At 53.6% G+C, this 27984-nt stretch overlaps 10 protein-coding genes across 10 annotated transcripts; 6 read left to right on the forward strand and 4 right to left on the reverse strand.

The window, feature by feature from the left end:
- Positions 1 to 517: 517 nt before the first annotated feature.
- Positions 518 to 2308, forward strand: Z519_00531 (uncharacterized protein; the record flags this gene model as incomplete). The annotated part of the gene is made up of 1 exon (XM_016758288.1): positions 518 to 2308. One exon carries the CDS (start codon positions 518 to 520, stop codon positions 2306 to 2308), a length of 1791 nt encoding a protein of 596 aa, XP_016625537.1.
- A 37-nt stretch (positions 2309 to 2345) lies between these two features.
- Z519_00532 (uncharacterized protein) lies at positions 2346 to 3683 on the reverse strand (the record flags this gene model as incomplete). The annotated part of the gene is made up of 1 exon (XM_016758289.1): positions 2346 to 3683. One exon carries the CDS (start codon positions 3681 to 3683, stop codon positions 2346 to 2348), a length of 1338 nt encoding a protein of 445 aa, XP_016625538.1.
- Positions 3684 to 3905: 222 nt separating this feature from the next.
- Positions 3906 to 4940, forward strand: Z519_00533 (uncharacterized protein; the record flags this gene model as incomplete). The annotated part of the gene is made up of 1 exon (XM_016758290.1): positions 3906 to 4940. One exon carries the CDS (start codon positions 3906 to 3908, stop codon positions 4938 to 4940), a length of 1035 nt encoding a protein of 344 aa, XP_016625539.1.
- A 534-nt stretch (positions 4941 to 5474) lies between these two features.
- Positions 5475 to 6308, reverse strand: Z519_00534 (uncharacterized protein; the record flags this gene model as incomplete). The annotated part of the gene is made up of 1 exon (XM_016758291.1): positions 5475 to 6308. The coding sequence occupies one exon, from the start codon at positions 6306 to 6308 to the stop codon at positions 5475 to 5477; it is 834 nt and encodes a 277-aa protein (XP_016625540.1).
- Positions 6309 to 6775: 467 nt separating this feature from the next.
- Z519_00535 (uncharacterized protein) lies at positions 6776 to 8108 on the reverse strand (the record flags this gene model as incomplete). Its single annotated transcript, XM_016758292.1, has 2 exons — positions 6776 to 7833; positions 7892 to 8108. 2 exons carry the CDS (start codon positions 8106 to 8108, stop codon positions 6776 to 6778), a joined length of 1275 nt encoding a protein of 424 aa, XP_016625541.1.
- A 1377-nt stretch (positions 8109 to 9485) lies between these two features.
- On the forward strand, positions 9486 to 10271 carry Z519_00536 (uncharacterized protein; the record flags this gene model as incomplete). Its single annotated transcript, XM_016758293.1, has 1 exon — positions 9486 to 10271. One exon carries the CDS (start codon positions 9486 to 9488, stop codon positions 10269 to 10271), a length of 786 nt encoding a protein of 261 aa, XP_016625542.1.
- A 3319-nt stretch (positions 10272 to 13590) lies between these two features.
- Z519_00537 (uncharacterized protein) lies at positions 13591 to 16530 on the forward strand (the record flags this gene model as incomplete). Its single annotated transcript, XM_016758294.1, has 1 exon — positions 13591 to 16530. One exon carries the CDS (start codon positions 13591 to 13593, stop codon positions 16528 to 16530), a length of 2940 nt encoding a protein of 979 aa, XP_016625543.1.
- A 1360-nt stretch (positions 16531 to 17890) lies between these two features.
- Z519_00538 (uncharacterized protein) lies at positions 17891 to 19807 on the forward strand (the record flags this gene model as incomplete). Its single annotated transcript, XM_016758295.1, has 1 exon — positions 17891 to 19807. One exon carries the CDS (start codon positions 17891 to 17893, stop codon positions 19805 to 19807), a length of 1917 nt encoding a protein of 638 aa, XP_016625544.1.
- A 1753-nt stretch (positions 19808 to 21560) lies between these two features.
- On the forward strand, positions 21561 to 23592 carry Z519_00539 (uncharacterized protein; the record flags this gene model as incomplete). Its single annotated transcript, XM_016758296.1, has 2 exons — positions 21561 to 21573; positions 21653 to 23592. The coding sequence occupies 2 exons, from the start codon at positions 21561 to 21563 to the stop codon at positions 23590 to 23592; spliced, it is 1953 nt and encodes a 650-aa protein (XP_016625545.1).
- Positions 23593 to 24337: 745 nt separating this feature from the next.
- On the reverse strand, positions 24338 to 27916 carry Z519_00540 (uncharacterized protein; the record flags this gene model as incomplete). The annotated part of the gene is made up of 3 exons (XM_016758297.1): positions 24338 to 26004; positions 26055 to 27746; positions 27820 to 27916. 3 exons carry the CDS (start codon positions 27914 to 27916, stop codon positions 24338 to 24340), a joined length of 3456 nt encoding a protein of 1151 aa, XP_016625546.1.
- Between the last annotated feature and the right edge of the window lie 68 nt (positions 27917 to 27984).

Below are 27984 nucleotides of genomic sequence, written 5' to 3' on the forward strand. Positions count from 1 at the left end.
TCATACGAGCGACTCGAGCTCTTCATTTTCTAAGCTTCCCCTGGTCGGACACTTTTTCTGTCTTTCAACAAAGAGGCTTTCTTCATCGAAAAGCGCCGTATTCTTTGGCGTCTGACTAAAGCATCTCAAAACTCAACTTTCACATTTACTCATCAGGCTTTGTGGTTAGTCAGATCAGTGCACGACAACTCTCGGCTAGAAGTTCGACTTCATCTAGCGGGTCACCGCACTAATCAGGCAAAGGTATTTTGCGAGGCCGTCTCCCAATCAGCTTCCGCAATATACGAGACGGCCAATGGCAATACTACTTGACGAGAATCGGTGACGCGGGTTGTTGCCGAGCGACGCAGACGACGAATTCAGCGATAGCTCTAATATTTAACAGACCGAACTTCACCTTCACACCAGTTTCATCTCTCAAGTCTACCAATCGTCTCGCTCAAATTACGGGTAAGATTGGTTGCTGTGGGTTCTCAATCCAAGGAATTTTCAGGATCTTGGCAGGATTGGATTAAACATGGCCAATTTGGTGTGGAAGCGCAGACGCCAATATGCACCAAAGGTCAAATCGGGCTGCCGAACCTGCAAACTCAGACATCTGAAATGTGACGAATCGCGACCGGGCTGTCACAATTGCTCGAATGCAGGAATTGTTTGTGAAGGCTATGGAATCTGGGGCGGTGGAACGAAAGCGACAGAGGACGAGCGCCGGAGGCAGCCAAAGCCACTTCCAAAAAGGTGCATACTGCCAACCTTGCCCGTCGCAACTCAGAGTCTCTCTAAACACAATACATCAACACCCTTCCATAACCTCAGTCACGCGGAACGGAGCTGCTTTGACTACTTTCTCAACAAGACCGTTGTCAAGATCCCCGGGGTATTTTTTTCCCATTTCTGGGCCGACCTGGTACTTCAAGCGAGCTCCTCAGAACTCCCGATCCTGCATGCTGCTGTGGCCCTCGCCTCTGCTCACAGAAGCGCCCAACTCAATCTGTACGGGAGCGCCGTACCGTCTTCTCTCTCTTGCTGTGAGGCAAATGGCATTCTGGACACGCACGAAGCCTTTGCTTTGCAGCAGTATAACAAGTCTATTGCGTGTTTGCGTGCCCGCCAATTCGAGGAAGACCACAAAGCCGAGCTTCGTACTGCATTGGTTGCGTGCATACTGTATATCTCTCTAGAATTGCTCCGAGGGGACTACACAACTGCCATGGTCCATGCCCGGCACGGATTGAATCTGCTGAGCAAGTTAAAACAGGACGTGGAGAAGCAGGCACTTTGTCCCAAGAGGCTGCCCGAGACGATCGATGACTATTTGGTCGAAGCATTCACACGACTCAGCCTCCAGTCAGCCCATGTGGGAGCTGTCGATGCCCTTTTCAGTGTTTCCCAACAGCAGAAGTTCTTCACTGACTGGAGACTTCCCCAAGTCCTCCCGGCTCTGACACAGGCCCGGCGGACTTTCGATTCTCTCATGCAGGCCATTTTAACTCTATCAGAGCAATGTCGCCGGCTGGAAGTCATGGGAACAGCCTTCCCGGAGGAACTCATTCAACAGCATCGCTCCCTTCGGGAAACAACTTCATCGTGGATCCGAACTTTCAGGGCGAGCCTTCCGACACTGAATCGAACCACCAAGCCAGCAAACATGCAGGGATTATCGCTGTTATGTATCTACCATACGATGGCGGACATCATGGTCGACACTATGTTGTCCACTTCCGAAAGGTGTTTCGATGAGTTCACTTTCGCATTCACGTCGATACTCACCATGACAATCGCGCTGTACCACAACGCCGGCGACACTGAATGTCGTCAGTTATGCAACGACGCACGTGTCTCCGGGTTCAGTTTTACGGTGGATTTGGGCACCATCCCTCCGCTGTTATACGTTGCATTGAAATGCCGAGTACCCTGGTTGAGGAGGCAGGCGATTGCATTGCTCCTGGCGGCGCCACACCGTGAAGGTTTTTGGGATGGCGTCATCGTGGCACACAATGCGCAGAGAGTTATGGCGATGGAAGAGAAGGGATTTTTCGACGATTTTGGCCTGGATCTCGACTCTCAGCCTTTCGATTCCCCAGTCGAGAAGAATAAACAATATCTTCATCGTATTCCCGAACTGCCAGTCGCGGCTCGATTCTGTCATGTCAAGGTCGTGATGAATCGACTCAAAGTGGGCAAGGGGAAGTTGGTTTGTTGGCGACGGAGTGATGACAGCAATGGAGGCTGGGATGAAGTGGTTGAGGATTTCGATCTCAGCGCTGCGGACAGAGGGGATCCACACGGTATTAATTTCCTTGGTTGACCCAACGATAACCGATTTTTTCACCTATAGTTGGTGTTCACCCCTGTTGGGACACCCACGCGTCAATTACGTTGTCGGTGTCCGGCTGATACAGCCACCGCATGTCGTCAAAATTCTCAGCATTGCTGGCGTCGATGACTTTCCCCTCGCGCACAAGCCTCTCTCTTTCCGCCAGGGGCAGACGCTGGACGTTTGTCTTATTCGTTGCCCAGTTGAAGACCGCATCCACACGAGCCTGCCGGAGGGATTGCCAGAACGCCAGCGAATTCTTCAGCTCTTGTGTTGGCTTCGATTTGAGCAGAAGAAGCAGCCTAGTCAGAGCGTGCACGTCCTCCAGGGCCTGGTTCACGCCCTGTCCACTGCTAGGAGGCAACGCGTGAGCTGCATCGCCCATGATGATGACCCTGCCCGCCTTCTCTGAGAACCATTTCTTGAGCGGCGCCATTCGCATGAAGGGCCATAAAAATGTCGTATCGACATGGCGACAAACGGCATCGATGATTCCTTTTGCTGTTCGACTCTCCCATTTGTCTCGGGTGTTTGCATAGAAAGCACGCAAGAACTCCTTGTCCCGCCCCAACGCTTCCCACTGTTGCCGACTGCGATCTTGCATCCTGACTTGCATCGCGACCATGATGATACTTCCTTCCCGGTCTTCAGGCATTAGAACAAATGCCCCGGGCTTTCCCTGAATCGTGCACGCACGCTCATAGTCTTCATACGGCCACTCGACCGAGTTCCAGGGGATGTGGCTCAGGACACCCGCGATACCCGTGTACTCGGGCCCGGGGTCGTCTGGATTGACATATTTCCTCACCGAAGAATGAATCCCGTCCGCGCCGATCAGCATCCCGGCCGATTCATCCCGCCCATTGACTCTGAACAGGACCCTGTCCCCTTTCTCGCTCTCGTCCACTATGCCCTCGAACCTCGTCCCCCAACAGATCCTGACGCCTCGCTCGCTTACCATCTCCAGCATCGTCTCAAGCAGGATTCGCCGCCACAGCCGGTGGTTCTTGTACCCGTAGAGGGCCTCGTTGGTGATCAGCGTCTTCCGGGTTGTCTCATCGTCTTCATTCTTGTACGTACGGTACTCGGAGAGCCAGCACCTGGACGATATCCGGCCGAGGACGCCGAGCGCGTCGAGAACGCGCAGGCCGTTAGGTGTGAGCACCACGCCGGACGAGTTGGCCGGGTCGGGAGTGTCCGCGGGGCGGCGGAGGTCGTAGATCGTGATGTCTCTGGGGTTGTAGAGGTCGTGGTGTAAGAGGGACAGGGTGATGGAGAGGCCCGTTAAGCCAGCGCCCACGACGGCAATTGCAAAAGGGTTGGACGAGGCTTGGGACGATGCGGACAACGGCGTTGATGCCTCCATTTCCCAATTCATTTAAACTTGTCTAGACAATTAAGGGGGTCGGGTTTAAGCAATGACTCTTTGTCGTGGGTCAAGAAATTGTTTAAATCTATGCTGAATGCGGGGCTGAGTCTAACTATATGTCACCTCCGATAGACATTCTATATGTACCTCGATAACCTCTAACACCTGATTACCTTATGCTATAACCTCTCTTCAACGTTTCATCCCGCAAAGGTGACTATGACCTTCGCCTCACCATCCACCATACCAGCCGCAGAAAAAGTCACCCTCCTCGTCCTCGGAGCCGGCTGGGTGTGGCAATTCCTCGAACCGCTTCTCAACAAGAGGCAGGACATTACATACGCAGCCACCACCACAAGCGGACGTGAAGGGACCATTCCTTTTAAATTCGATCCAGAATCCGCCGACCTCGAGGAGGCATTCAAAGCGCTTCCCTTGGCGGAGTATGTGCTTGTCACGTTTCCATTAAAAGGGAAGGGCCCATCCAGGAGATTGGTGGGCATGTACACCGAGACGCATCAGGAATACGGTCTCGCGAACTTGGATTCCTCAGCTGCGGCGAGTGAGGGAGGCGGTCGAGGAGGTGACAGAGAGACCACTACGGTAACGACAAAGAAGACGAAGTGGATACAGCTCGGCAGTACTGGAATTTGGACGTCCGCGGACTTTGTCGACAGCCGCTCTCCAATCGATCCGTCAAACGAGAGAGGGATTGCAGAGGACGAACTCATCTCCTTGCTCGGCTGCGTGTTGAACCTTGCAGGTCTGTACGGGGCACAAAGGCAGCCTGGCAATTGGATTGCGCGAGTCGCGAAGACCAAGGAACAGCTCAGTGAGAAAGGGGCGCTGCACTTGATCCACGGGCTGGATGTTGCGCGAGCTGTAGTCGGGGTCATCGACGCAGATCGCAAGGAAACTGAGGAGAATGGTACCGGTGGCAGCGGCCAGTCTCGGACAGGGCGATTGTTTGGCAGGAGATGGATAGTGGCGGACTGCGTGAGCTACGATTGGTGGAGCGTCGTATGGGATTTCAATGGGGACTCGAGTGAGGAAAGCCGCGGGAGTGAGGATGATGTGGAAGAGCAGACGAAGCTGGAAGAAAGGACGAAGTATCGACGTTGGGTGATGGAGTTGATGCGGGACAAGGCCGTGAAGTCACTGCCGAGGCCGATGGAGGCATTGGGCAGAAAGTTGGATGCTCGGGAATTTTGGAGGTCGGTTGGAATGCTCCCGGCGAGGACGTTGAGGAGATGACCAGGTTGTGAATTGAGACGGGAAAAGGGAGGAGCAGAAGTGGAAAAGAGCACAAAGATGGACGACGAAGGAATGGGCCCAAGGAAAGGAAAATATTCGGGAAATACGATCCAGGTTGTATAGAGAGAAGCTCGAACTTTGAACACGCAGCCAGTTACAATTTATTTCCTGGCTGGAGCTCTTTTGCTGCGCGGGCTCATCGACTATCATTCCGCTGTGAAGCTCAATAGCAAGTGCCCTTGATTCTTGTGCCCATACGGAGCTCTGTATCCCTCACCGCCAGCACACTTCCACCTGACATTGCTTGTCTCTTTTCATCTTCCTGGCTACGCGATGCCTTTCACCGCTGTTAATCATTTTCTCGTGCCGCTATGCCCAGTCCATGCCAAGCGAGAAGGTGTGGTTTTCCAACATGCCTTCAATTCTCACTTGCAAATCCACAGGCTCGAACATACCGTTCCGACGCCTGTGCGGGCAGTCCCTCAGTAGCACATGATATTTCTCTCCCGCCTTTCTGACTTCGTCGCTCTGGTCTTAGGCGGTTTCCTTAGTCTCAGCTTCCTCGGAGTCCCTCTTTCGTTTATTCGAGTTCTCTTGCTGGCGGAATACCATGATCTTGTCTCCGTGTCGAAACCCATTCTCTTCCAATGTTCCGGCGACGTACTCAGCCGAGTAAATGTCGGATTGATCCGGGAGCCACTTCTTTGCTTCTTCAGTAACGTTGCCAGAGCATTTGATGATCGCGAAGCGAAGGCACTCTAGGCTTTCATCCATCCGCTTCGCAACCATTTCGAGAAGTTTTTTCATCGTGTCATCGGACCAGACCCGGATCGAATAATCCTCCTTCTTGAACTGGCATTTGATCGAAATGCTTAGTCTCACAGTGACAATACAGCAGCCCAAGATCTTCTGCTCACAGAGACTCATGGTATCGAAGACGCCAGCGCCACGAAATGCGAGCATAAAAGAGTCTATCGGAATTCCGTATTTCGCATGAATTTTTTCTCGTAGCCGTCTTCCAGTGTCGCCCCACCACACTGTCACAGAACCGTATGTTGGCCAGGGGTGCGTGAAATTCTGAAGTGGGAGACGGACTCGTACGAGGTACTCTAGTTGCATCGGCCGTGCCGTAATGCGGAAGACTGAATCGATGGTGGTTGGTAGAGGACGCTCGGGGTCGTACAAGGGACCGTTCAGTGGCACCTGGATACCGTCAGAGCCATGTATAATGTACAGCAAAGTCTCCATGTCGTTGAAGATGTCCGAGTTGAAGTCTTTGATAGCGGTGAAGAAGTCGCCAACGGTTTTGCAAGTCGTCAAGTCAGGAGCTAGAATAATGGGCTTGTCCACAAGGACGATGGCCTCCATTTCTGCCGGAGAACCTACTAATCGGAAGCGACACAGTTAGATGATCGGTAGAAGGGCTTTTGTGAGCTGGGTGGCAGACTAGATCTTGTGAGAGAGTGGATGTCAGTAGAAGTCGACTTTATTGAGAGCCTGGTGTGGTGAAAAGTGGAAGCGGTGTGTTCGGAGTGGTAAAGTGTGAGAGACACACAAGTGAGTTGTGAGTGAGAATTGGTGGGTTTTGCCGGAGTAAATAGGGCCCTCTCGATGAGATATCCTCGAACTACCTTTTTGTTGCGAGCGGGACTGACACCCTTGACCGTAGAGCAATATATGCTCTTAGCGTGAGATAGAAGATGGTTGCGCGACTTGTCTCGGTTTGCGATCTTCGCAAAAATTCCTCGCCAGTATCTCACGCGATTTCAAATCAATCGGCCGAGATGCAGGTGGTAGTGTCTGAACATATCTAACATGGTTCAACTTTCCCCGTATCATTTTGACTGGGTGGCACCGAAATCAAGCTTCTTCGCGACGCCCTTGAACTTGTTCTCGTCGACGACAAATCCCGGGGCTGCCACTTCCGCAGCAGCCATCTTCGAATCACCGCCGCCTTGCTTCGGGAGATTCTCCTTGTTGGTAGGCCTGGGATCGATCCTCCACCATTCATGCTCCAGGGCTCCTCTTGCTGTCACTCTCTTTCGTGGATCAAGTTTCAGCATCGCCATGAGCAGATCGACGCCAACAGACCCTGCTGTTGGAAACATTTGCATGTAGAACGGCTTTTCGCGGACCGGAATCTTTTTGTCAAGCTCGAAATAGTCCCTCAGCTTGGAGACTCCTGGCCAATTCTCTTCGTTCGGTGTCCCGACCGCTTCGCAGATTTTGTCGAGTTGTGCGACAGTTCCCCCACCTGTTGCTAGCACTTCTTGGTTTGCCACATCTGCTGCTGCATACGGTCTCCGAATGAGTAGTTCAGCAAAGACCATCCCAATACTCCAGATATCGACTGCACCACTGTATTGCCTCGCGCCAAACAGCAATTCTGGGGGACGATACCAGAGCGTGATTACTGCAGACGTCATCTGATACCTCGGGTCACCAAACGATCGCGCTAGACCGAAATCTGCCAGTTTCACCTCTCCATCTGCGGCAATAAGCAAGTTGTTTGGTTTGATATCTCGATGCAAGATGAAGTTGGAGTGGCAATAGTATATCGCGCGGCACAGCATGCCCATCCACGCCTTGACATCGGCTGCGCCGTAACTCACTGTCTTGTCACGGATGAGCTCTTCTAGATTGCCATTAGGGAAGTACTCGATGACCATGTTGATGTTTTGGTCTTTGGAGGAAAATACGTCTAACAAGGCAACGATGCTTGGATGTGAGATTTCTTGGAGGTATTTGATCTCGCGTATCGTATCCACATTGAGCCCTTCCCGCTGCTGCGAAGGGTCAACTTTGAACTTCTTGATGGCCACAAGTCTGGTCGGATCTGATCTCAAATGTCCTTTGTAGACAATAGCGTAAGTTCCCTCGCCCAGTTTTTTCCCTGTGGAGCTGGTCAGCAGACTCAGAAAAGACCTGGAAAGCCAATGAGGTAAACGGACCTTTGACATACTTGTTGCTGATATCTTCATTCATTTGCTCAGCCATGTCGAAGTCCGGAGGCGGTCTCTGGGCCGGTGGGCCCGGTGCTGAAGATTGCGGTTTGGATATTGATTTCCTCATGGCAAGCGACTTAGCTCTTGATGGTGACAAGTTTGCATTTATGTCTGAAGGTGACCTCGGCATCAGAGGCGACGGCGCGTTTGTTGAGGGTGCCATGTTGTGATCCAGGGACCGTTGGAAGTGGAGGAAAGGTGCTTTTGAGTGCTCGAGGCGGAGGAGTGCTTATCCAAGGTGAAACTCTTTTTGATATCGGTTTATCTCATGATCCTAGCCGCAGAAATAGTGGGACAGAGGTCGCGATACACTGCGAAATCGTAAAGAGAGGAACTCCTTACATAGTCAATCTATCCATCTGGCCTGAACCGTGTCGAAAGCAAGAAGGATGTCGTTGAAAGCAGCCGAGAAGAACTTCAAGACTGAGGCTCCAAATGCTTGGCATATGGCCCTCACGTGGAATCTCACGCCGCTTTAATGGGAACCATTTGGAACCATATATGCTGTCTGTCGTTGACAACTTGTTCTCATCTTTTCTTGCAGCTAACTCATGGCCTCCATGGCCTTCATCGGCGTCACTCTGTCCCTTGTTCTTCAAGAGTGAGAAAAGGAACCGCCAACAATACGGCCTTCACGAACAATGACAATCTTGTGACGATATTCGAACACCTCAAATCATGCGTTGCATGCAATTGTATGAACATTCTCTATTCCAGATCTGCGACATCATGATGCGGATTCACATGCTTCTCTTTCAAGCCATCATTGAGTGTGAAGCGCAGAGCGCTGCGAAGCCCACGAGCACTGCCATCGAAGACAGAACAAGCCCAATAGACCTCAGCGCGCCGCCCAGGTTTGTCCACGGTCCAAAAGCCCACCGTTGTTATCAAATCCTCAGAGCTGTGACTGTCAGCCCCGAACTCCATGGTTGTCAGCTCGCTTCCCATTCATGCGGCGCTGCAAAAGAGCCCAAAGAGGCGGGTTGTTGTCGAAGGGAAGAATCATTTCGATCTCTACGACGGCCTTGAAATGTCCGGACCAAAGCTGATCGAGTTTTCTGAATACCTCTTTATAGGAAGTACCAATTAGGCACCACGCGAGTTCCTAGTCGAATGTAATTCCCAAAACGGCTTTCGCATGCTAGTGTTCTTTTGATCACATTATTTTGTACATGTTGGTTGAGTGTATGTCCGCTCCTTGTTTATCTGGCTAGTATTCGCGTCCTGTCTCTTGAAATTGCAATGCCTGATCTTCGACTCCAATGGCTTGGACGGAGTATGACTACCACAGGGCGGCGTGACAATTCTTCCTAATCAGGCAAGGTCCACCTTCCAGCAACTTTTCCTCGCCCTTGGCACCGAACTCAATTATGCGGCTCGCAAGACATCGCGTCCCAATGAGCCCCAACCGTCTAATAATTCTTGCCCTTCATCACCCGCAACCACGAAGCTCTGAACCCCATTGAGCGTCGCCCGAATCGTCATCCTTGACGTACAGGGACCAGAAAAGGAGGAAATCTGTGCAGTAACGGCGGCAGCAATGATCACGCGACAGCCGCAAGCAGCAGTCTCGCTGGTTGCTTCTCTCCTCCGACCCTCGATAGCGGCATCGAAATTCATAATCCCGCAATCCTACGTCTGCCCCCCATGCCGACGACAGCTGCACCGCGGTCTACCCGGTGACGGCTACATTCCTGCCCCTACGCCCTTTGTCCCCGACGTGCCCACCTTCCTCAAGCTCATCGGGCGTGAACTCTCCAAACATGCCGGCAAGATCGAGTCCTGGGAGGAACTCTTCACCTTGACGTCGAATCAGATGAAAACACGAGGCATTGAACCGCCCCGCACACGGAGATACCTATTACGTTGGCGAGAGAAGTTCCGGAAAGGGGAGTTCGGGATTGGAGGCGACTTTCAGTATGTCAAGGACGGCGTTGCGGAGCTACGAGTCGTCGAAGTGCCCAGTTTAAAAAAGGATCCCGCAACAGGAGATCCTGTCTCAGGCCCAGTCACCATCGGAAGGAGTCCCGGGATGCAGAAGTTGATCGTCAACGTGCCCAATGGGTCCGCCACGTATCGGTTACTCCCTGGGCAGACGACCGCGGACTTGAAGAAACCGTATGGATTTAGGTTGAAAAATGGATACATTATCAAGGGCAAGCAGGCACATCCCATTGCAGGGACGCATGGAAGTGGTGTCACAGTCAAGGCCGTTGAAGGGTTGTGGGAGCATAAGCGAGGGAGGAAAGTGTATGGTGGTGAGAGGAGACGGGCGGAGACGTTACACAAGATGAGAGTGGAGGAGAACAAAAAGAATGCAAGATAGACGAGAGATGTTGTGGATTCATGGTATGTCTGAAAGGAGCATTTTCGTGGCCTGCCACCTCTGGGCGCCGTGTGTACGATAACTATCGGTTGTATCATATGTTGCTGGTTTGGACAGTTGAGAGTGCTCTGGCCTTTGTCTGTTGACTCTGAGTGGGCTTGATATGCCTTGTCCAGAAACGAAGCTTGATGTCATCGCGCGAGGCTCTGTGATTGGTGTGATGGAGAGGGCGGCTATGTTCTGAAAACCCAAGTTGTCCAGTTGAGTCGCAACGGGTGTTGTGACAGCACGCTTGGAGCGAGATGCGAACCCATCTCTTAAAGTGAACCTACATAACACCCTGCTCGGGTCTGGAGATGCGGATACCATTGATAGGTGCGATCACGATGTCATGCGAACCCAATACTTTATCTCTTCTTATTAGATGTCTGAAAGTCCTTGCAGCCATGCGTTTTCCTCCACACAGCAGGCGAGTACTCCCGAAGACATCATACTCGGAGCATGGTTATCAAGCTTGCTCATGAGCCGAGAGATCCAGAAAGGGTAATATCTCGGGAGTTTCGGTTGTGTCTCAGTCAAGTCTGAGATCACCATATCAATGTGTTCTAAGGACCATGTCTGGTCAACGAAAGTAGGTATGTACCTAGGCGTCCACACTCTGCTGTGGTGAGGGTGATCAACCAACCGGGCGCCCATGGTGGCCATTGCGCTCGGATGGCCAATCCTTGGGGACAGAAAATTCAGCCACTATCACGCTAGCAGGCCCCAAGGGAGTAAAATCTCCGACGGCTTCCACGGCTGCACGTTCTGAGTCGCCTTCAAAACACTCGGTCTTCTCCTTGAACGTATCGGAAGACTGTCGCCGATAAACAGAAGAGAATAGGGGGAGCAGACGACCTGAGTATTTCCATTGCTCACATTTGAGGGGATTAAGCAAGGGAGTGAAGGCTAAGAAGAGATCAGCATGTTTGATACACAGCTAGAAAATCCGGTTCCATTTGGGCGGGTTCATGGGACTGGATCAGGGAGATCATTTTGCTGATCGTTGCCACATTTCTACTCTGCGTCGGTGGACCTCGAGAGTATCCTCTAGGTAAGTAGCGAGTAGGTACCTCGTAGACCCGGCATGTCTCCAGATCACTCCGAGCCCGCACGGAGTACTGATGCGAAACTGAATATCAACTGCCGGCGTTGCGTGTGGTTGGGTCGTTGATAGATGTGACTGGCTTGTTTACAATGCGTAGGTAAGTAGGTAAGTTGAAGATAGCGTGGAAATAGTGCTGGTTGCAATTGAAAGGAGGTCTGGGACTACCTGTTTCCTACCACATGGAATGCCAGGAGCTGACGTTTACTTCAAAGAGAAGGGCACCATCCTCCTATTAAGTGAACTTTTGGACAAAACGGGTTGGCTGCACGTTGCGGAGGGATCGGCTCGCCCAGAATAATGCGCATGCCCCTCAACGCTGTCTCAAGGACCGAGATGAGGATGTTCTCGGTTGAAGGGTGCACGAGAGACAACTCGACGACGATAACCTGCGTAGCCGGAGTTGGCCACGCCCAACTTTGCCAAGCGAATTGATCCAGGGGTGAACGGCCGGGGAAGCATTTGAAAGAAGCCACCGTCGAGATTGGCGTTGACAAGGGTGGGATTTCCCCTTAGAGCCGTGATGCTTGTCAAATTTCTCTGCTCCATCTCTGCCTTGGGAAACGCATCATGTCATATCACCTAACTCTTATCAGACCGTGAAGTTTTGCCTTGTACCTTGTAGAGGAGTTGTCACCTTTGGAGGGTTTCAGTAGTTGAGGGAAGTGGCGATTGTCTGGGTGGCAGCCAGAAGAGAATTTGGGGAATGGCGAATTCTTTGTGTTCCCCCCAGGACCTGTTATGCGTGGCGTCTATTCGGCTAACCTAGAGGTTGCTAAGGCAGGAGGTTCAGGAGGGTACGCGAGCCCGTGGAAGACGAGGAGAAATTCGAGTGCAGAGGCGCGCAGGACGCACTATTGACAATTGTGTCCGCGTGGCCATTGCAGGTGTTCCAACTTGATAGTTTGGAACAACTCCGTACAACAGCCAGAACATCCTGTGGCCTGAGCAATGCTTGTGATGATCACAAAAGTCGCAGATGAATTCAAGTGATAAAACAAGCCAGAGGCCAATAGAATAACAGAAATGAGAAGAATGCTGACCCTTGAAGGAAAGTGGTTGCAGAGGGCCAGTGGTGGCCAGCTTCCGCGACGAGACCACCCAGCAGCACTTCTTTTCAGTGGGTGGCACGGAAGGTGAAGGGAATGGCTCGTGCCCAATGGAACAGGTAAGGGAAGGTGCAATTTGACAGGCTCGTTGGACCGGGCTGCGAGGCTTGTTGCTGCAGCCCCGGTGCGAGCGCCCCATGCCCAGTGAGCAAAGAGCCCCCCCCTCCACTAGGTACTTACTGGGAAGGCCTGTGCGGGCTTATTGGAGGGGGGCATCCGATGTATGGGTCCTTTTTTAGCGGCAGTTTAGCCTAGTAGCCGCAAAAGGTGCCCTGCAAGGTCCTGTTCCTGTGCCCAGCAGCGCCCAGCCGGCATCAACCAACAGCTAGACCTGCACTTTTCCAACACGCTTGAACCTTTCCATCCTAGCCAGATCATCCCCTTCGAGCACACCAACGCAGGTTTGAGCAGCTTTTGCCAGGGCGGAAAACCTTAGCATCGACGCCGGCACGGCCCTCGCTGAAGGGACACCCTCCTCCTTGCTCTCTTAGTGGTTTGAAGGAGTAACCAACAAGCCCCCCCCAGAGAACATCCCTCTTGCGCCTTGTCCGTCGTCGCCCGTCTCTCTGTCAATTCGGTCAACATCACATACCTTGTTGACCACCATCTGCGGCCACTGTACCCAATTGCATCCCAGAAGTCCTCCAAGACGTGCCGTGTTCATGCCACATGCACATCAACGAGGTCGCATGCTCGGCAGAAAACACTGATCGACCCTCCACATTGTTGTGTTGTCCTATGCGGACAGCTCTTCCACCTCAATTTTTCCTCGCTCAAAAGCTGCGACACCCTCCGTTTCACCGCCTCAGAAACCAGAGAATAGTACAGTATACGGGCATCTGTTTTCTTGGATATCCAGAAGAACGCGCAGAATCCAGGGAATACCAGCATTGATTGGGTTTGTGCTCGACGGGTCGCGGATAAATACCATCAAACCGAGTACACGTCCACCACTGTTTCGTTTGGCCACCGAAAAGAGAGATCGCAGCAGACCAATAAACCCCGTATGAGCTGGCTATAGCTGTCTAAAGTATACCAATCGTCCTACTCTTCTGTGCTGGTTGACATGTCTCTACCCGTTCTCTCACGGCCTCTAGCCGACCCGCCAACGGGTGCGCTCCCTCCAATTCCGACAAGCAAACCTCCCAGAAAGAGCCTACCCCAGACTCCGTCCAGATTGAAAGCTCCGTCAAGGCCTTCGGCGCTCCCAACACCGCAGCCTGTTCAATCGGCTCCTGATCTCTCACCCGAAAAGCCCTCTGGTATACCTTCTAGCAAAGGTGTGCGGAAAACTGTCAGCATAGGCTCATTTCCGCAGCCACCCAATGCCAGTTCGCGCCCGCCAACCTCGGCCTCAATGACATCCACCACATCCACAAAGAAGCGGACTTCAGATGGAGGACACAGTGTGCAGAACGCCTCCGTCAGATCCAAGAAGTCCCCCAGAACCAGCGTTGCCGCAAGTTTTCGCTCGTCTCAAACCCCCAGTCTACTCAATTCCGCTGGTGACGGGATGGCCATTTCTGCCAAGTTTGGAAAGAGAATATCGGATGCACAGTCCAGCGTCCATTCCCCTCCACAAAGTCGGAGCTCTTCGGCCAATGGATCTTACTCGACTAGCGCGACCACGTTCGAAGAAGGCGAGGAGGACAATCGAGGTCGAACAAAAGAATTGGACGAAGGTACGGCTGACTCGAAACGAAATTCTAAGGGAAAAGAAGCCAAAGGCAACGTGATTGTCAGTGTCCGTGTCCGCCCCGACGCTGGTGCCCCAAGCAATGCCCAATCCGAAGGAGAATGGATGGTGGATGGCCGAAGAGGCCTGGTGGCATACCGGGGAAAAGAGGGTGGGGATTACCACCTCGACAATGTGTTCACTACACACGATGACAATGCCAAAGTTTATGATGCTGCAGCCAAACGACTGGTACGTCGAGTCATGGAAGGTTATCATGGAACTGTGTTTGCATACGGCATGACAGGAACCGGAAAGACCTTTTCGATGCAAGGAACTATGAGCAGCCCTGGAGTGATCCCCCTGGCAATCACAGATATCTTCTCCTACATCAGAGAGACTCCGCACCGCGAATTCCTCTTGCGAGTTAGTTACCTCGAGATCTACAACGAGAAGATCCACGACTTGTTGGCTGTGCCTGTTGGTGCGAGCGTCGGACAGCAACAAGAGGAAATCAAGCTGCGTGAGGACAGCAAAAGAGGTGTCTATGCCACGCCTTTGAAAGAAGAGATTGTGCAGAGTCCAACGCAGCTGTTACGAGTGATTCATCGAGGAGACACAGCTCGTCGGACTGGGAGCACCCAATTCAATGCACGAAGTTCTCGAAGCCATGCCGTGGTTCAGATTGTGGTCGAGAGCCGAGAACGAATACCGGGATCTGGCTCCTTGCAGGAAAATGGAAAACGTGTGGCAATGCTGCCGGGTGGCGTGCGGGTATCTACGCTGAGCTTGATTGATCTAGCGGGGTCAGAGCGTGCGGCAGAGGACAAGGAACGTCGTGCTGAGGGCGCCCACATCAACAAGTCTCTCTTGACCTTGGGAACAGTCATCGCCAAGTTATCCGGCAACCGTGATAAGAACGGTAATCCAACGGACAAAGACGGAAAACACCTGCCATATCGAGACAGCAAGCTCACACGGTTGCTCCAACCCGCACTCTCTGGGAACTCGTTGGTCTCGATCCTCTGTACCATCCAGATTGGAGCCGGGTTAACAAACGCGGGCAACAACCACACAGGTGAAACCCTCAACACCCTGAAGTTTGCCGCTCGCGCCAAGAACAATATCGTCAGCCATGCCAAGAGAGCCGCGGAAGAAATGGGCAGTGTTAATGCGGGCCTACTGGAACGATATAGAGCTGAGATTGCGAGTCTCCGGTCTCAACTGGAAGGGCAACAAAAGTCTGCCGCAGAAAAGGAAGAGCGACAGCTGGAGAAAGAAGCCGAGCAACGCCATGAGGAACAAATGCTGGAGATGCAGCTGGCTCGAACAGCCCTCAAGGAGCGCATCGAGCATCTGAACCGCTTGATCCTGTGTTCCAAGTCGACCGGCGTTAACAGCGGAACCGTGTCGGCCTTGGGTATGCATTCGCGACTCTCTGGTGGAACTGAATATGGGGGCTCAAGGTCTGTTCGATCATCTGCCAGCCAGTCGACTCTCGGCGTCGCGCCGAGCTTGGGGCGACATCCGTCGGTCGCCTCTCTTGGAGGGGTGGCGTCGGCTTCCGGGCATCTTTCATTTTCGGGGATCCCAGATGAGGATGAAGACGGTAGCGGCGATCTTGGCGACGGGAGGGCGCCTTTGCAGGCCCAGGTGCGCGCTCTGCAGGCCGATTTGCAGGACAAAACACGGTATATCTCGACGCTGGAGAAAAGACTGCTGCAAGCTCGGCGATCCAGTCACTCTCGAGTGTCGATGGCGTTTAACAAACCCGCGGGCGACGACAGTGAAATGCAGAGGCGACTGGACGAGAAAGATGCGATGATTGCGGACCTGCAGAAGACGGTTGCGGCGCTTCGATCCGCAGTGCGCAAGCGAGAGATTGCCGAATTGACGCCCGACACGTCATCCTCGGAATTCAAGCAGAACCGCGCACAAACCGGACACCAGAGCAACAGTAGCAACAGCAGCTCTCAATTGAGCGTTTCGACGCAACAAGTGTTATCTGGTGGACCCCGGTCGCCACTGACGACGAGTCCGATGGCGATTCTGTCCCCGCAAAAGGCGATGGATAAGAAGCGCAAGACGGTAGACGAAATGTCAAGGATGCTCGACGAGATGATTCAGGACAAGGTCGAGAGTGGACAGCTGAACCGGCGGTCTTCATCGGTGCGGGTGCCTTCGCGAGGATCGTCAGCAACGCGGCGACACTCACGACGACTCTCGATGGCAGGAAGCAATGGTGCAACGCCGACAGGGCCTGCTATGGGAAGCATGGTAGCTTCCCTGAGAGAGCGGGACTCGATGATTGAAGCGAAGGATTCAAGTTGAAACCAAGTTTGTTTTTATTATCACGATTGACGACACGACCGCTATATTTCTTTTCCCCGGAATTTTTCTTTGAAAGACATTGGGGGCAAGCATGAATGGCGTTGAGACCGCCCAACAGGACGAGATCCATGGAGTATGATCGATTTTAATATGGGCGATGCGGCTGTTTGACTACCTATTCCCGGGCTGGGCTGGGATTGGGCGTGTTTTGAGCACTTGACATTTCCTTGGAGCTTCGACAGCAATACTGTTCCTTGACCAGGACATTGTGGAATTTACTATGTTTATCAAAGATTGGGGGGAAGAAGGATTTCCTCGAGGGAAGCGATTCCAGGCCCAAAAGATGTATGCATCCTACAGAACAGACAGATACAGATACCCCCTTCATAGAGGTTGTTACAAGTAGCAATTACTTTTCCATACTTACAGGCAAGAGGCAGGGAACCCTTTTTCAACATTTCTATATGTATCTCGTCCCGTACCGAAAATGGGGTCCTCGTATGTATACTCGGTATACAAGCATGAATCCCACATCCATGACCGGTTCATTTCCTGTGATCTGCTCGGTACTCGGCACTCTCTGTCGATCCAGTCGTGCGCTTTGTGTCACCGCCACTGAGCAGCAGGGGCGGAGAAAAATGAGCAAAAGCTGTCGGGTGTTTCAGATTGCGCACCAACGACCAGCCAGGCGTCAAGCCTTGGGGTCCTGGTATATTGGGACGTACTAGTTCTTTCGTTTTTCCTTCCTGTCCTACTTTCCTCATTGACTGCCTTTGTGGTTTTGTTTTCATATCCGCACAACCCGCAGGAAGGGACAGCGGCCGATTTCGATTGAATTGGGGCCAGCAACAAGGAAACCACCTTTTGTATCTCATCCTTTCCCCCTTGGAGTGCCGGTTGTTGGTCGTTGGTTGCATCGACTCATTCCTCCCTGGCCCAGGGACCTCTATTTTTTTTTTCTTTCTTTGACACTCTTTTCACGAGTTGCAAGTCGCACACAAAAACACAAACAAGCTGCTGTGCATCTTGGAAGGGATCGGCGCTGTCGTCTTTTTTTTATCATCATCATCATATTTGTTGATTTTGATTTTTATCCTTTATTCACTTCTCTCTTTGTTTGGCTCTGTCCCAAGTCACGGCGCTCCCCTTCTTTGTCCTTGTTGGCTGGCAATACCTGGTACTTTCATTTGACACCATCGAACATTTGCATTGCATCGCATATCTTGTCGCTTCTAGAGACGGCACTGCATAGAAACCTGCACCAGCATAGCATTGGATCTTTGGTCACCACATGGCATTGGAGTTCCCTTCTGCCTCCTCCCTCGCTCAGCCCTCGCTTTGGACCTGCATCAATGCTTGAATGAGGGTCCCGTCACCGTCAACCAAATTGAGTCATGCCGAACAGCAACTCAAAAAGAAGATGCTTCTGTCCAGTCGCGCCAGTCCGCCAAAACCACTGAGGTTCGGGGCTTCAGCTTCAACTTCAACTTCAGCTTCAGACCGCTATCTCTCCATCCGACAGTTCCTCCCTTCCACCCCGATCCCGTCGCCGTCTCTCCCGTCCATCCTCCCTCGCCATGGCAAGAAACCGCCAAAGCTCAACTCGCGGAAGATGGTCCGTGGTCTGTTTTGGCTCTCGTGCATCATTGCCATCTACTATCTCGTCTCCTTCAGCCGGACGAAATCCCACAAGCTCGCCGAGCTGACCTTTCTGACTTCGCTGGGTAAGGTCTACGAAATCGTCGAGGCCGCTGAGCTGCCCGACCATCCAACCCCGCTGGCGTTGACAGATGCAAAGGGGAAACATCACTGGACGATATCCATCCCTCATGACCGGCCCTTTCCGCTTCCCTACACGGATTATGCCGACATCTGCTCCCAAGTCGACGAGGTAGCCCGCCACGTTGCCGGCCCCCGCGAGAAATCCCATCAAAGCGTCTACTACCACGATGATCCCAACTTCATCGACGTCCAAGAGGCGCAGTCTCGGCACTTCCTCCCCCCTGAACCGTATCCACCGTCTCACGAGAAGGGAGACAAACTGCCTGTCTGCGAGAAATCCCTGACGTACGTCCTCGATGCCGCCGATGCAGGCCTCGGCTCGACCCTCCTCGGCCTGTGGCTGTCCTACAGCCTGGCCCGTCGCGAAGATCGCGCCTTTTTCATCGACGACACCCATTTCCCCTACGGCCAATACAGCACTTTCTTCGCCTCAACGCCCTCTCCATCTTGCCGCTTACCTGGCCCTTGGCACCGCGTACCGTGCCCGCATCAAGCTAGACACCTCGTCGTGTCGGCCGCCACAACCAGTTGGATTTTTGGCGAGTCTTTCCACACCCATTTCTCTGAGAGGGAGATCTTCGACATGGCCAGGGAAGGGTACGAGGCGCTCTTTAAACTCCGACCCCAGGACGAGCAGTATGTGGTTGATCGCGCGGAAAAGTTCCGAAAGGACATCGATGCTAGCATCGCTACCCCTTCCATCCCACAAGACCAAGACTTCGACGACGACGACAACGACGAGTATTGGTATGACGTACCGCCAGAGAATGGTTTGGTAGGGATCCACATCCGGCGCGGCGACCGGCACCCTTTCAGCCTGACGTACTCGCAAAACTACCTCCCCCCGGAGATGTACATGGCCACCGCCTTGAAACTGGTGGGCCAATCTTCCCAGTGGAAATTCCTCGTCGCGTCAGACGACGCGGACATGTACGACCACATCGACCTGCCCAACACATTGCGCGCACAGGAACGCATCTCCCTCGCGTCGAAGAAGAAGCTCGCGAGCATGGGCCAAGGCGGTGGACTGGGTTGGGAAGGCGGCTTCTTCAAGGATGTCTTCTGGGGCTTGGGTTTGCCCCAGGACGTGAAGGAACGGAAGAAATGGGGCAGCCCGATGCCCATGAAAGCCAAGCACAGGTTTGGGGAGAAAGACGACGACGGCAGGGAGAAGAGAGTCCATCATCATGACGCAAAGCATTCGGGAGGGACACGACCAGACGGGGATGATGATGTTGTTGTTGACGACGTGGCGGACCTGGAGCGCGATTATCGGACGCACCCGACCAAGGAGGCCCTCCAGCTGAGAGAACTCCTCGGCCGAGCGTACCTGTTGGACTTGGCCATGTTGGCGCAGAGTGATAAGGTGATTTGTGGCGTGTCAGCCAATGCGTGTCGGATCCTGGCGGTGATGCTAGGGTGGGAGAGAAGCTTCGAGAAGAAAGATTGGAATAATGTGGATGGAGGTTATCGCTGGAGGGCCCTGGATTATTGAATCTGGGTATCCCGGAAGAATGTAATTGTGATTCATCATGCAATCCATGACCTGGGGCCGGTCGAAGCGATTGCTGATCTATCCGATGTTGGCATAGCGAAAACCAATAGAATGAACGACGAGGGCAACGTAAAGCTCTCCAGAAGACGCAAGGGTATTCCCTCCACTTGTCCGGTGAGAAGTCATGCCTAAGACTTGCCAATGCCTAGTCCTTCAATCCGTGAAACTATTGCTCACTCCATCACGGAGCACAGGTCTGCAAGCCTCCAAATTCCTATATTCCTGTACAATTTGCCGCCCACAAGTCTATGGCATACCATCCCAAACTGTCGAGTCTGAGGGAACAGGAAGACACTGCACACAGCACCTGAAGCTCTCATGCCGTCTACTTCCGCTGTATTCCCATCTTGCCCAAACATAGGGACACCAGGGCGATCGTCGCCTGGCTTCACGGCTGCGGGGGCTGCAAGGTATAGTGTAGAAGACGTTGGCGTATATTGGTGGGGAACAAGAGGGACAGCAGTCCGCGACGTAATAGTAGTGACACATGATCGCATGCAGGAGTGTGGTTTATGGATGGATTGAGGACGAGAGCGCATCTGGCTTCCCTTCGGAGGCTGATGCGGGTCAGTAACTGTATCCAGGGAACGAAGACGTGGATCGGATCAGCCTGTAGACAGAGGCAGAAGCAGACTGGCACATGGTCAGGACGGAGCACGATCTGGCGAATTTGAAAAAGAAGTACCTCCGACCCCTTTCGGAGCGTCCAAGGAATACCTTTGCCGATCTCGGTACACGCGGAGTAAACAAGAAGACTTTCATGAAGCCATGTTACGCCGTGCTCCGATAATACGGTCGTGCTGGACGGAAATGGACAAGTTCCATGTCAAGAAAGATGACGAGGAGACCGACGTAGCGGGCGGCCCAGCGCGGGCCAGTTCGTTGGGCGGCGCCTTCTGTGCGCACTACACGTCCCACATCGACGGTCGTCGTGAGCAGGTCTGGCTCCAGGCCGAGCAGCGACTTTCCAGTGGAAGGAGAGGAGGCAGTTACCAGTTCGCTCGTAGCGCAAGCAGCGGCGACTCTGGACGATGGTGTCGTGATAGCAAGAGCAGAGGGTGCATTTCTCGTAGATATATTGGTAGTAGCACATGATGAATGCAAGGGGGTGGTGAGTGAGCGGCGACGTGGACGGCTTGATGAAGGAGTGTGAACGGAGTTGGTCGAGGAAGACGGTGATTCAAGAGCCAAAACAACGCATTCCTCGGGGGAGACGTGACTGACTGGGCCCTCTACGCCGGTGGTTGATCGACGGGGACGATGAAAGGTACAATACGAGCGAGTAGGTATTGAGGGAAGCAATATCGAGCAAGGTGCAAGATCCGAGATGCTGAGCTCCCCGCGGGGCCGCCTAGCCGCCCAGACGCCTAGCCGCCAAGCCGCCAGGAAGGGAGCTATTTTATTGGCTCGCTGCCGCAGTCGACCAATTGCCTCGGTTCTTCTGCTCGTCTCGTCTTCTGCGGACACCAGACCATCTATTACCACACCCCAAGCGCACCCCAAACTCCAAACTGCACTTTCCTCCGCCGCTTCGCTTACAGTCTCCGTATCGACTCGGACCAAGTGCCAGTTCTGGTCATATACGAGGTATTGGACCCCCCGGCCTGGGATCTAGGGAATCAATGGCGCAAAGACCTTGTTGTCCTTCTTCCACCTCCCATTAACCCCTCTACCCGTCCTCTGTCTTGCGGTCATGGCTCTTGCTTGTAAGTGTACCCCTACCTTCTGTCGACATGAAACCAGGAAAGTCCATTGAACTCTGACCCATCCGATTCAATCTCACAGTGCCGTCCTCCAGCGCAGCTCTCGCCGCGCCAACTGCCTTGGCCGGATTGGCTTACCTCAATGCCCGCTGGCGAGTCTCGGTCGACTTGGAGCTTCTCCTTAGTTTGAGTGCATCCCAAAGAGCCTTTGCGAAACGAGAGAAAGCAGACCGCGCGAGCTCCTTCTACCTCATTGAAGAGCATGCCTACAATCCACAGGTCGCAGACAAGGTCTTCATCATCTACCAGGGCAGAAAATGGACATTCAAACAGACGTACGATATGGTCCTCCGCTATGCGGGATATCTACACACCACTCATTCCGTCCTGCCAGGCGAGATCGTCGCCATCGACTTCATGAATTCCCCTCAATTTCTCTTTCTAGCCATGGCTTTGTGGTCCTTGGGCGCCCTGCCGGCATTTATCAACTACAATCTCACCTCCGCCTCGTTTGTCCACAGCGTGAAAACATGCTCTGCGAGGCTCTTGCTTATTGATCCCGAAATCGAGGCCAAAGTTCTGACTGAGGAGACCAAGAACATCTTCGCAGCCCCCAATTTCCGCAACAATGCCTTACCTCTGGAGGTGGCAGTTTTGACTCCCGGTCTACAATCGTCCCTGGAATACTTTCCTCCCTATCGTGCACCTGATTCCGCCCGATCTGGTGTGGTCGGTCGCCGTCCATGTGTCCTGATATCGACGTCCGGGACCACAGGCCTTCCGAAGGCCGCAATCGTGCCTTGGGACCGCACTGTTGTAGGCTCCGGGCTTATTGCCCGTTGGATAGGTCTTCGTCCTGTCACATCGTCCAACCCAGACAGGTATTACACCTCGATGCCGCTCTATCACGCTTCTGCCTTCCAATTGGGCTTCCACTGCTGTCTTGTCCGAGCTTGTACCTTGGTCCTCGGCCACAAATTCTCCGTCTCAAGTTTCTGGGACGAAGTCATTTCGGCTGACGCCACGGCCATCCAATATGTCGGCGAGACTCTACGCTACCTGCTCGCTGTACCGCCGCAGCCGAACGATCGCACCAAACACAAGGTACGGCTCGCATTCGGTAACGGCCTTCGGCCAGATGTTTGGGATAAATTCCGCGCACGGTTTGGGATCGAGACGGTGGCCGAGTTCTATGGTGCGACGGAATCCGCTGGCGCGAGCTTCAATCTTTCGCGCAACACCTTCTCCTCTGGCGCGATCGGCCAAGCTGGTCTCCTGGGTAATTTACTCATGAAGTTGAGGCAAACTATTGTGAAAGTGGACTGGGAGACAGAATCACCTTACCGAAACCCCAAAACAGGCTTTTGCGTCCCCGTACTTCGGGGTGAACCAGGCGAACTACTCTTCAAGGTCGACCCTGCGGACATTGGCGCAAAGTACCAGGGATACTTCGGTAACAAGAAGGCTAGTGACTCCAAGATTTTGAGAGACGTACTGAAGAGAGGCGACGCTTGGTTCCGTTCGGGAGACGTCATCAAACTCGACAAAGAGGGACTCACCTGGTTCATGGACCGAATAGGTGACACCTTCCGCTGGCGAAGCGAGAACGTCTCAACCGCCGAAGTCGCTCAGGTCCTAGGTCAACATCCAGCCATTCTCGAATCGAATGTCTACGGGGTCGCGATACCACACCATGAAGGTCGCGCAGGGTGTGCCGCTGTTTTACTCAAAGATGTCAGCACCAACACGACGCCTATCCCAGAGTCTCTACTCGAAAGTCTAGCCACCTACGCGAGAAACAGTTTGCCCAGATATGCGGTGCCCGTGTTTCTCCGCGTAGTGACGCAAGTCATGGCCACGGGCAACAATAAGCAGCAAAAACATGTCCTCAGACAGGAAGGTGTAGATCCCGAGAAAGTTGCGGAAGACAGGTTATTTTACTTGAGGCCCAATAGCCAGACATATGAGCCTTTTGAAAGGAAAGAATGGGAGATTGTGAAGAATGGAAAGATAAAATTGTGAAGGGATAGGGAGTACACGAGCAAGAATAAGACCACAGACAGCATAAGAGATGAAACGAGGGATATCTCAGCGGAAAGGGTTGATGAGTGGCATTGGGTTGGGCCACGGCAGAGATCAAGCTGAACATGGATCCGATGGCGGGTCAATGGGAAGCTGCGAAGGCCATGCATGTATAGAAATGATGATACCCTAGATGGTGAGTCGAGTAGGAGATATTACGATCTCATGGCGCATCTCCGTACACCAATTAAGCTGAGCATTCCAGCACCGACCAGGGGGTGCGAGAGCTCATCGGCCGTCGTTTCGTTACCGTTACAACAGCAAATGGGAGGAGGACAAGGAGCAATATTGCCATTGAAACACATCAACAGACATGGCATTGCATAGCGACATGGCATGATATGACGACTGTTCAAATTTGTCCACGTATGCAGAAAACATGACAGTGACCAAACAAACATGGTGCGTTGCGTTGCATCTTGCTCCGCTGAGCGACGCGGTGCGTGTATATCGATCGTATCCTGAACATTGCATCGTGGATCATCGTGCCATACATCCCTTTTCGCTTTCCCAGACAGAAACAACATAGGTAAAGAAAGGGCCCTTCCTTGCATGAGATCCGTCACCCACAAATTCGCGAACATTTTTGGCCCGTAGGTCTGGCTCCATTCTGGACTCGCCATCCCCTAGACATCTCTCTCCCTCTCCCTTTCCTCGACATCGGCATTTCCCCGGGTTGGAATCTCTACAGCTCCTCTGTGAACTTGCTCCCCTCCCTACTCTTCTCTTCGCTCTTTTTCGCACTCGTCGGAGTCACGACATCGACCAGTCTCGCCGCCCCGCTGTCGACCTTGGACGCACTCACCAGCCGACCCTCGTCAAAGGTGTCCCTGGCCTCGTCGAAGTCCTCGTCATCATCGCCGTTCGTCTGCGCGTGCGTCAACGCAGGCGTTGTGGTGCCTGTGACGGTCGTATTTCCCGTCGCTTCGGTAGATGTGGTTGAGGGTTCCTGCACCTTCTCGCGCAGGGGTTCCGTTTCGGAGAGGATATGCTCATCTGGGTTGGCATGAGCTTCGCCTGCTTCTTCTGTCTCGGCCGGCGGGGGTTGTGGTTGCGGTTGGGGCTCTGTTGCTGCCGGATGCTTTATAGCTGTAGCTGGAGCTGGGGCCGACGCCGGGCCTGTCCCTGTAGCAGTGCCAGCTGCGCTCTCTGAAGGTCCAGGCTTCTGCTTCTCTTTGTCTTTGTCCCGTCCAGGGATGACCTTTTTCAAAAACCTTTCCCGGAAACCTTTCCTCCCACGGGGCTCTTCGTCCTCGTCTGTCAGGGTGGCCAGCTGATCGAATCCCGAGTCCCTCTTCGACCCAGCGTGTTCAGTCGAGTACTTGGAGGAAGCCACGTCCGCAGCAATCACGTATGGCTCTTCACTCAGCGACGATGTGTCTGATGAAGGGCTGACGTCTCGTTCCTTTGCACCAGGAGTCACAGTTGGACCGAGCCCAGTGTTTTCCCCGGCCACAGGTCCATCGTGGATCGGTGAGACTCTCCCGAAGGGTTTGACAGAACCACCATACATGTCGTCTGTCTCGTTGTCGCTCCTGCCTGCGAGTGCAACATCTCGGATCGAATCTGTGGCGGCTTGATCGTCTTCGTCCTTGACGGGGTCGGTTGTCTGACCAACCGTGTCTATATTCTGCTTTGGATCCGTCTCTACGGCCGCGGTGTGCTCCGGAAGATCATTCTCTGTTTTGCTTCCCGCCCTGAATCTCCTAAACCATGTCTTCACTCGCGAATCTCGCTTTGAAGGCGAGCTTGGCAAGGTCGGGGACGTCGGAGATGTTGGAGATGTCGGTTCCTGTGGTGGCGTGGTGGTGGAATATCGTGCTGTAGCAGCATTGTCTTTTGGCCCAACCTCTTCCTCTGCCATTTGAGCGACCTCTCTCGACTCCTCTGATGGTTGCGCCGTGTCCTCGGTGTCTGCCGCAGCCACAGCATGTGCGGCTTCATTCGGATCCAATGTCACTTGATCATGCACAGTTTCACCGGCAACCTCGCCGCCTTCGGCGGTCATGGTTGCTGGGACCGCGGAGGGTGCTGACAGGGCTCTTGCTCCTCCGCCAACCACGTCTGCGGTGCCCTTTGCAACGGCAGCTGTCGCTGCGCCAGCGGCAGCCCCAGTTGTAATAGCCCCCCTTCCAAGGAAGCTTGGAAGGAATCGAGCTTTGCCCGGTTCAGTCTGTCTCTTTTCTTCCTTCTCGGTCCGCCGACGCTCTCGTTCCGCCGCACTGGCCTCACCTCGGGCTTTCTTCTCGGTGGCCTTTTGTTCCGTGCGCAGCCGTCTCTCTTCATGTTTCTGCTCTTGTTGGATTCGTCTCTCCTCTGCTTTTTGAGCCTTTTGTTCGGCCTTTTCGCGGTCTAGGAAGAGTCAGCAACAGATCTATTTCCGAGCACAATTGCAAACTCACCGACGACGGCTTTCTGTTCCGCCTTGATCTCTGCTTGCCGCTTCTTCTCGGCCTCTTGTTCAGCCTTGAGCCTCTCTTGTTCCAATCTGAGTTCCTCATCCTTGGCCCTTTGTTGTTTGGCTTTTTCGGTAATCTCATCTAAGGTCGGTTGCAGTCGAGCCTTCGCAATCGCCTCAATCTCCGAGTGTTCAAGGTACTTGCCGCCTCCTATATGAACTTTGCCCACATGAAGCAGCCTTTCGTCGCTCTCGCGTTGAGCTCTTTCCCGAGCCTGACGCTCCCATAACTCGCGTTGTTGTGGACTCGTCTTGCCGGTTTCCGAAAATACCTTTTCATCCATTGCGTTCATGCGAGCCGTCACATTTTTATGTGCCACGGCAAGCAATGCATCTCTGTCAGCTTGTCGCTTCTTGCTGTCAACCTCGGCGAGCTTGCCCTGGAATAAAGACATTTGTGCTCGGATCTTGCGTGATTCTTCCAAGTCAGAGTCATCGTCCTCTCGGATGTCAGACGTCCGCCGACCGCGCCGTAATGTAAGCCGTGATCTAGGTGGCGCGGACTGCTGTCCATAGTACTGTCGATATTCAGCGTGTTCATCGTGCAGCTTGGCGAGTCGCTCCTGCGCCAGTCTGCGGGCGGCCTCTTCCAGGTTCTCGTATCGTGGCACTTGATCCGTGGTTGCTGGCTGATTCGCGGCGTCTGATTGAGCGCGTCGTCGAGCGGTGTATGCAGCATAGTGACTTTGTGAACGGTGAATTCCCCTTGCCTCATCGATCTGAGCTTGTTGAATGGCGAACATCTTTCTAGCCATGGCCACGGCTGAGGCGCGTAGCATTTCTTGCCTTCTCCTTTCTTCCACCTCTATCGCAACCGGCGGATTGGACGTGTACATCTGCCGGGACACGTTGCTCTTGGCCATATGTTGGACCCTGGCCGCCTCCGCGCTCGACAATTCGCTCGTTGACGGTGGGGTCGGTGAAGACGGAGGCCTCACATTTTGAGACGATGTAGCCGCCTTGATGGCCCAGGCAGAGGGAACTGGTGTTGACGCGGGCCGTGTAGGAGCGGACTCTGCTCGCCGTCGTCCCCCGTACAAGGATGCTGTTGCAGCCAAGAGTGCCTTTTGTCGTCCATCGCTTGAAACGTGTCTCTCAGTGATGGGCGGGGGTGATTTTGGGTTCTGCAAAGCTGAGGATGCGGCAGAATGGCCTTGCTCCGTTTCTGGAGCCGTCCAGATGTCTACCGGTGCAGCATCCCGATGTGCAGCCAATGCCGCCTGGGAACCTGCCCGGCTCAGCTCCGGCTTCCACATGGGTTCCATCTCATAGTCTTTTGCTCTGTAGGCAGCCGTGTTCGCCTGGGGGATGATGCCGGGTGTCCAGAGTTCTATGGACCTCTTTTTGGATTCTGCGAGGCTTGCTGCGGCTCCAGCGGAAGCGAGTTTGACGCCGCCGGCAGAAGGATACGAAGGGAGGTCTTGAGCTCGGGCGTACTTCAGAGAGAGCGCTGCACCTGGGGCGGCGGTTAGTTTTGTGAATTGGATGCGAGGGGTTGCTTGGAGATTCTGGAGGGCAAACAAGGGTGGGGTTGACGCACTGGCAGCAGATAGCCGGCCTTCCTCGTCGAGAATTGACGAGGAGCTGTGCTTGGTGGTGGGCGTGTCGCGAGCGACAGATAATGCCGCAGAGGCAGCTGCACCATGTCAGCTTGCTGTGAAGCTCATGTGGTGCAATGGCAAGGCAAGCAAAGAAGAAGATTGACTCACCTTGGTCCTCGAGCTTGTGCGAGGGGGTGAAGCTGCTGTGATGGGGATGGGGATTGGGATGGGCCAGGGCCTGGGCATGGGCAATGCTGGCCGACATGCTCGGCCCCTACTGCCAACTGGTGCTTCTCGGGTAATCGATAGGTGGTGCTCGGTGGTGGAAGCTGG

The sequence above is a fragment of the Cladophialophora bantiana genome, assembly GCF_000835475.1.
Source record: "Cladophialophora bantiana CBS 173.52 unplaced genomic scaffold supercont1.1, whole genome shotgun sequence".
Taxonomy (NCBI): domain Eukaryota; kingdom Fungi; phylum Ascomycota; class Eurotiomycetes; order Chaetothyriales; family Herpotrichiellaceae; genus Cladophialophora; species Cladophialophora bantiana.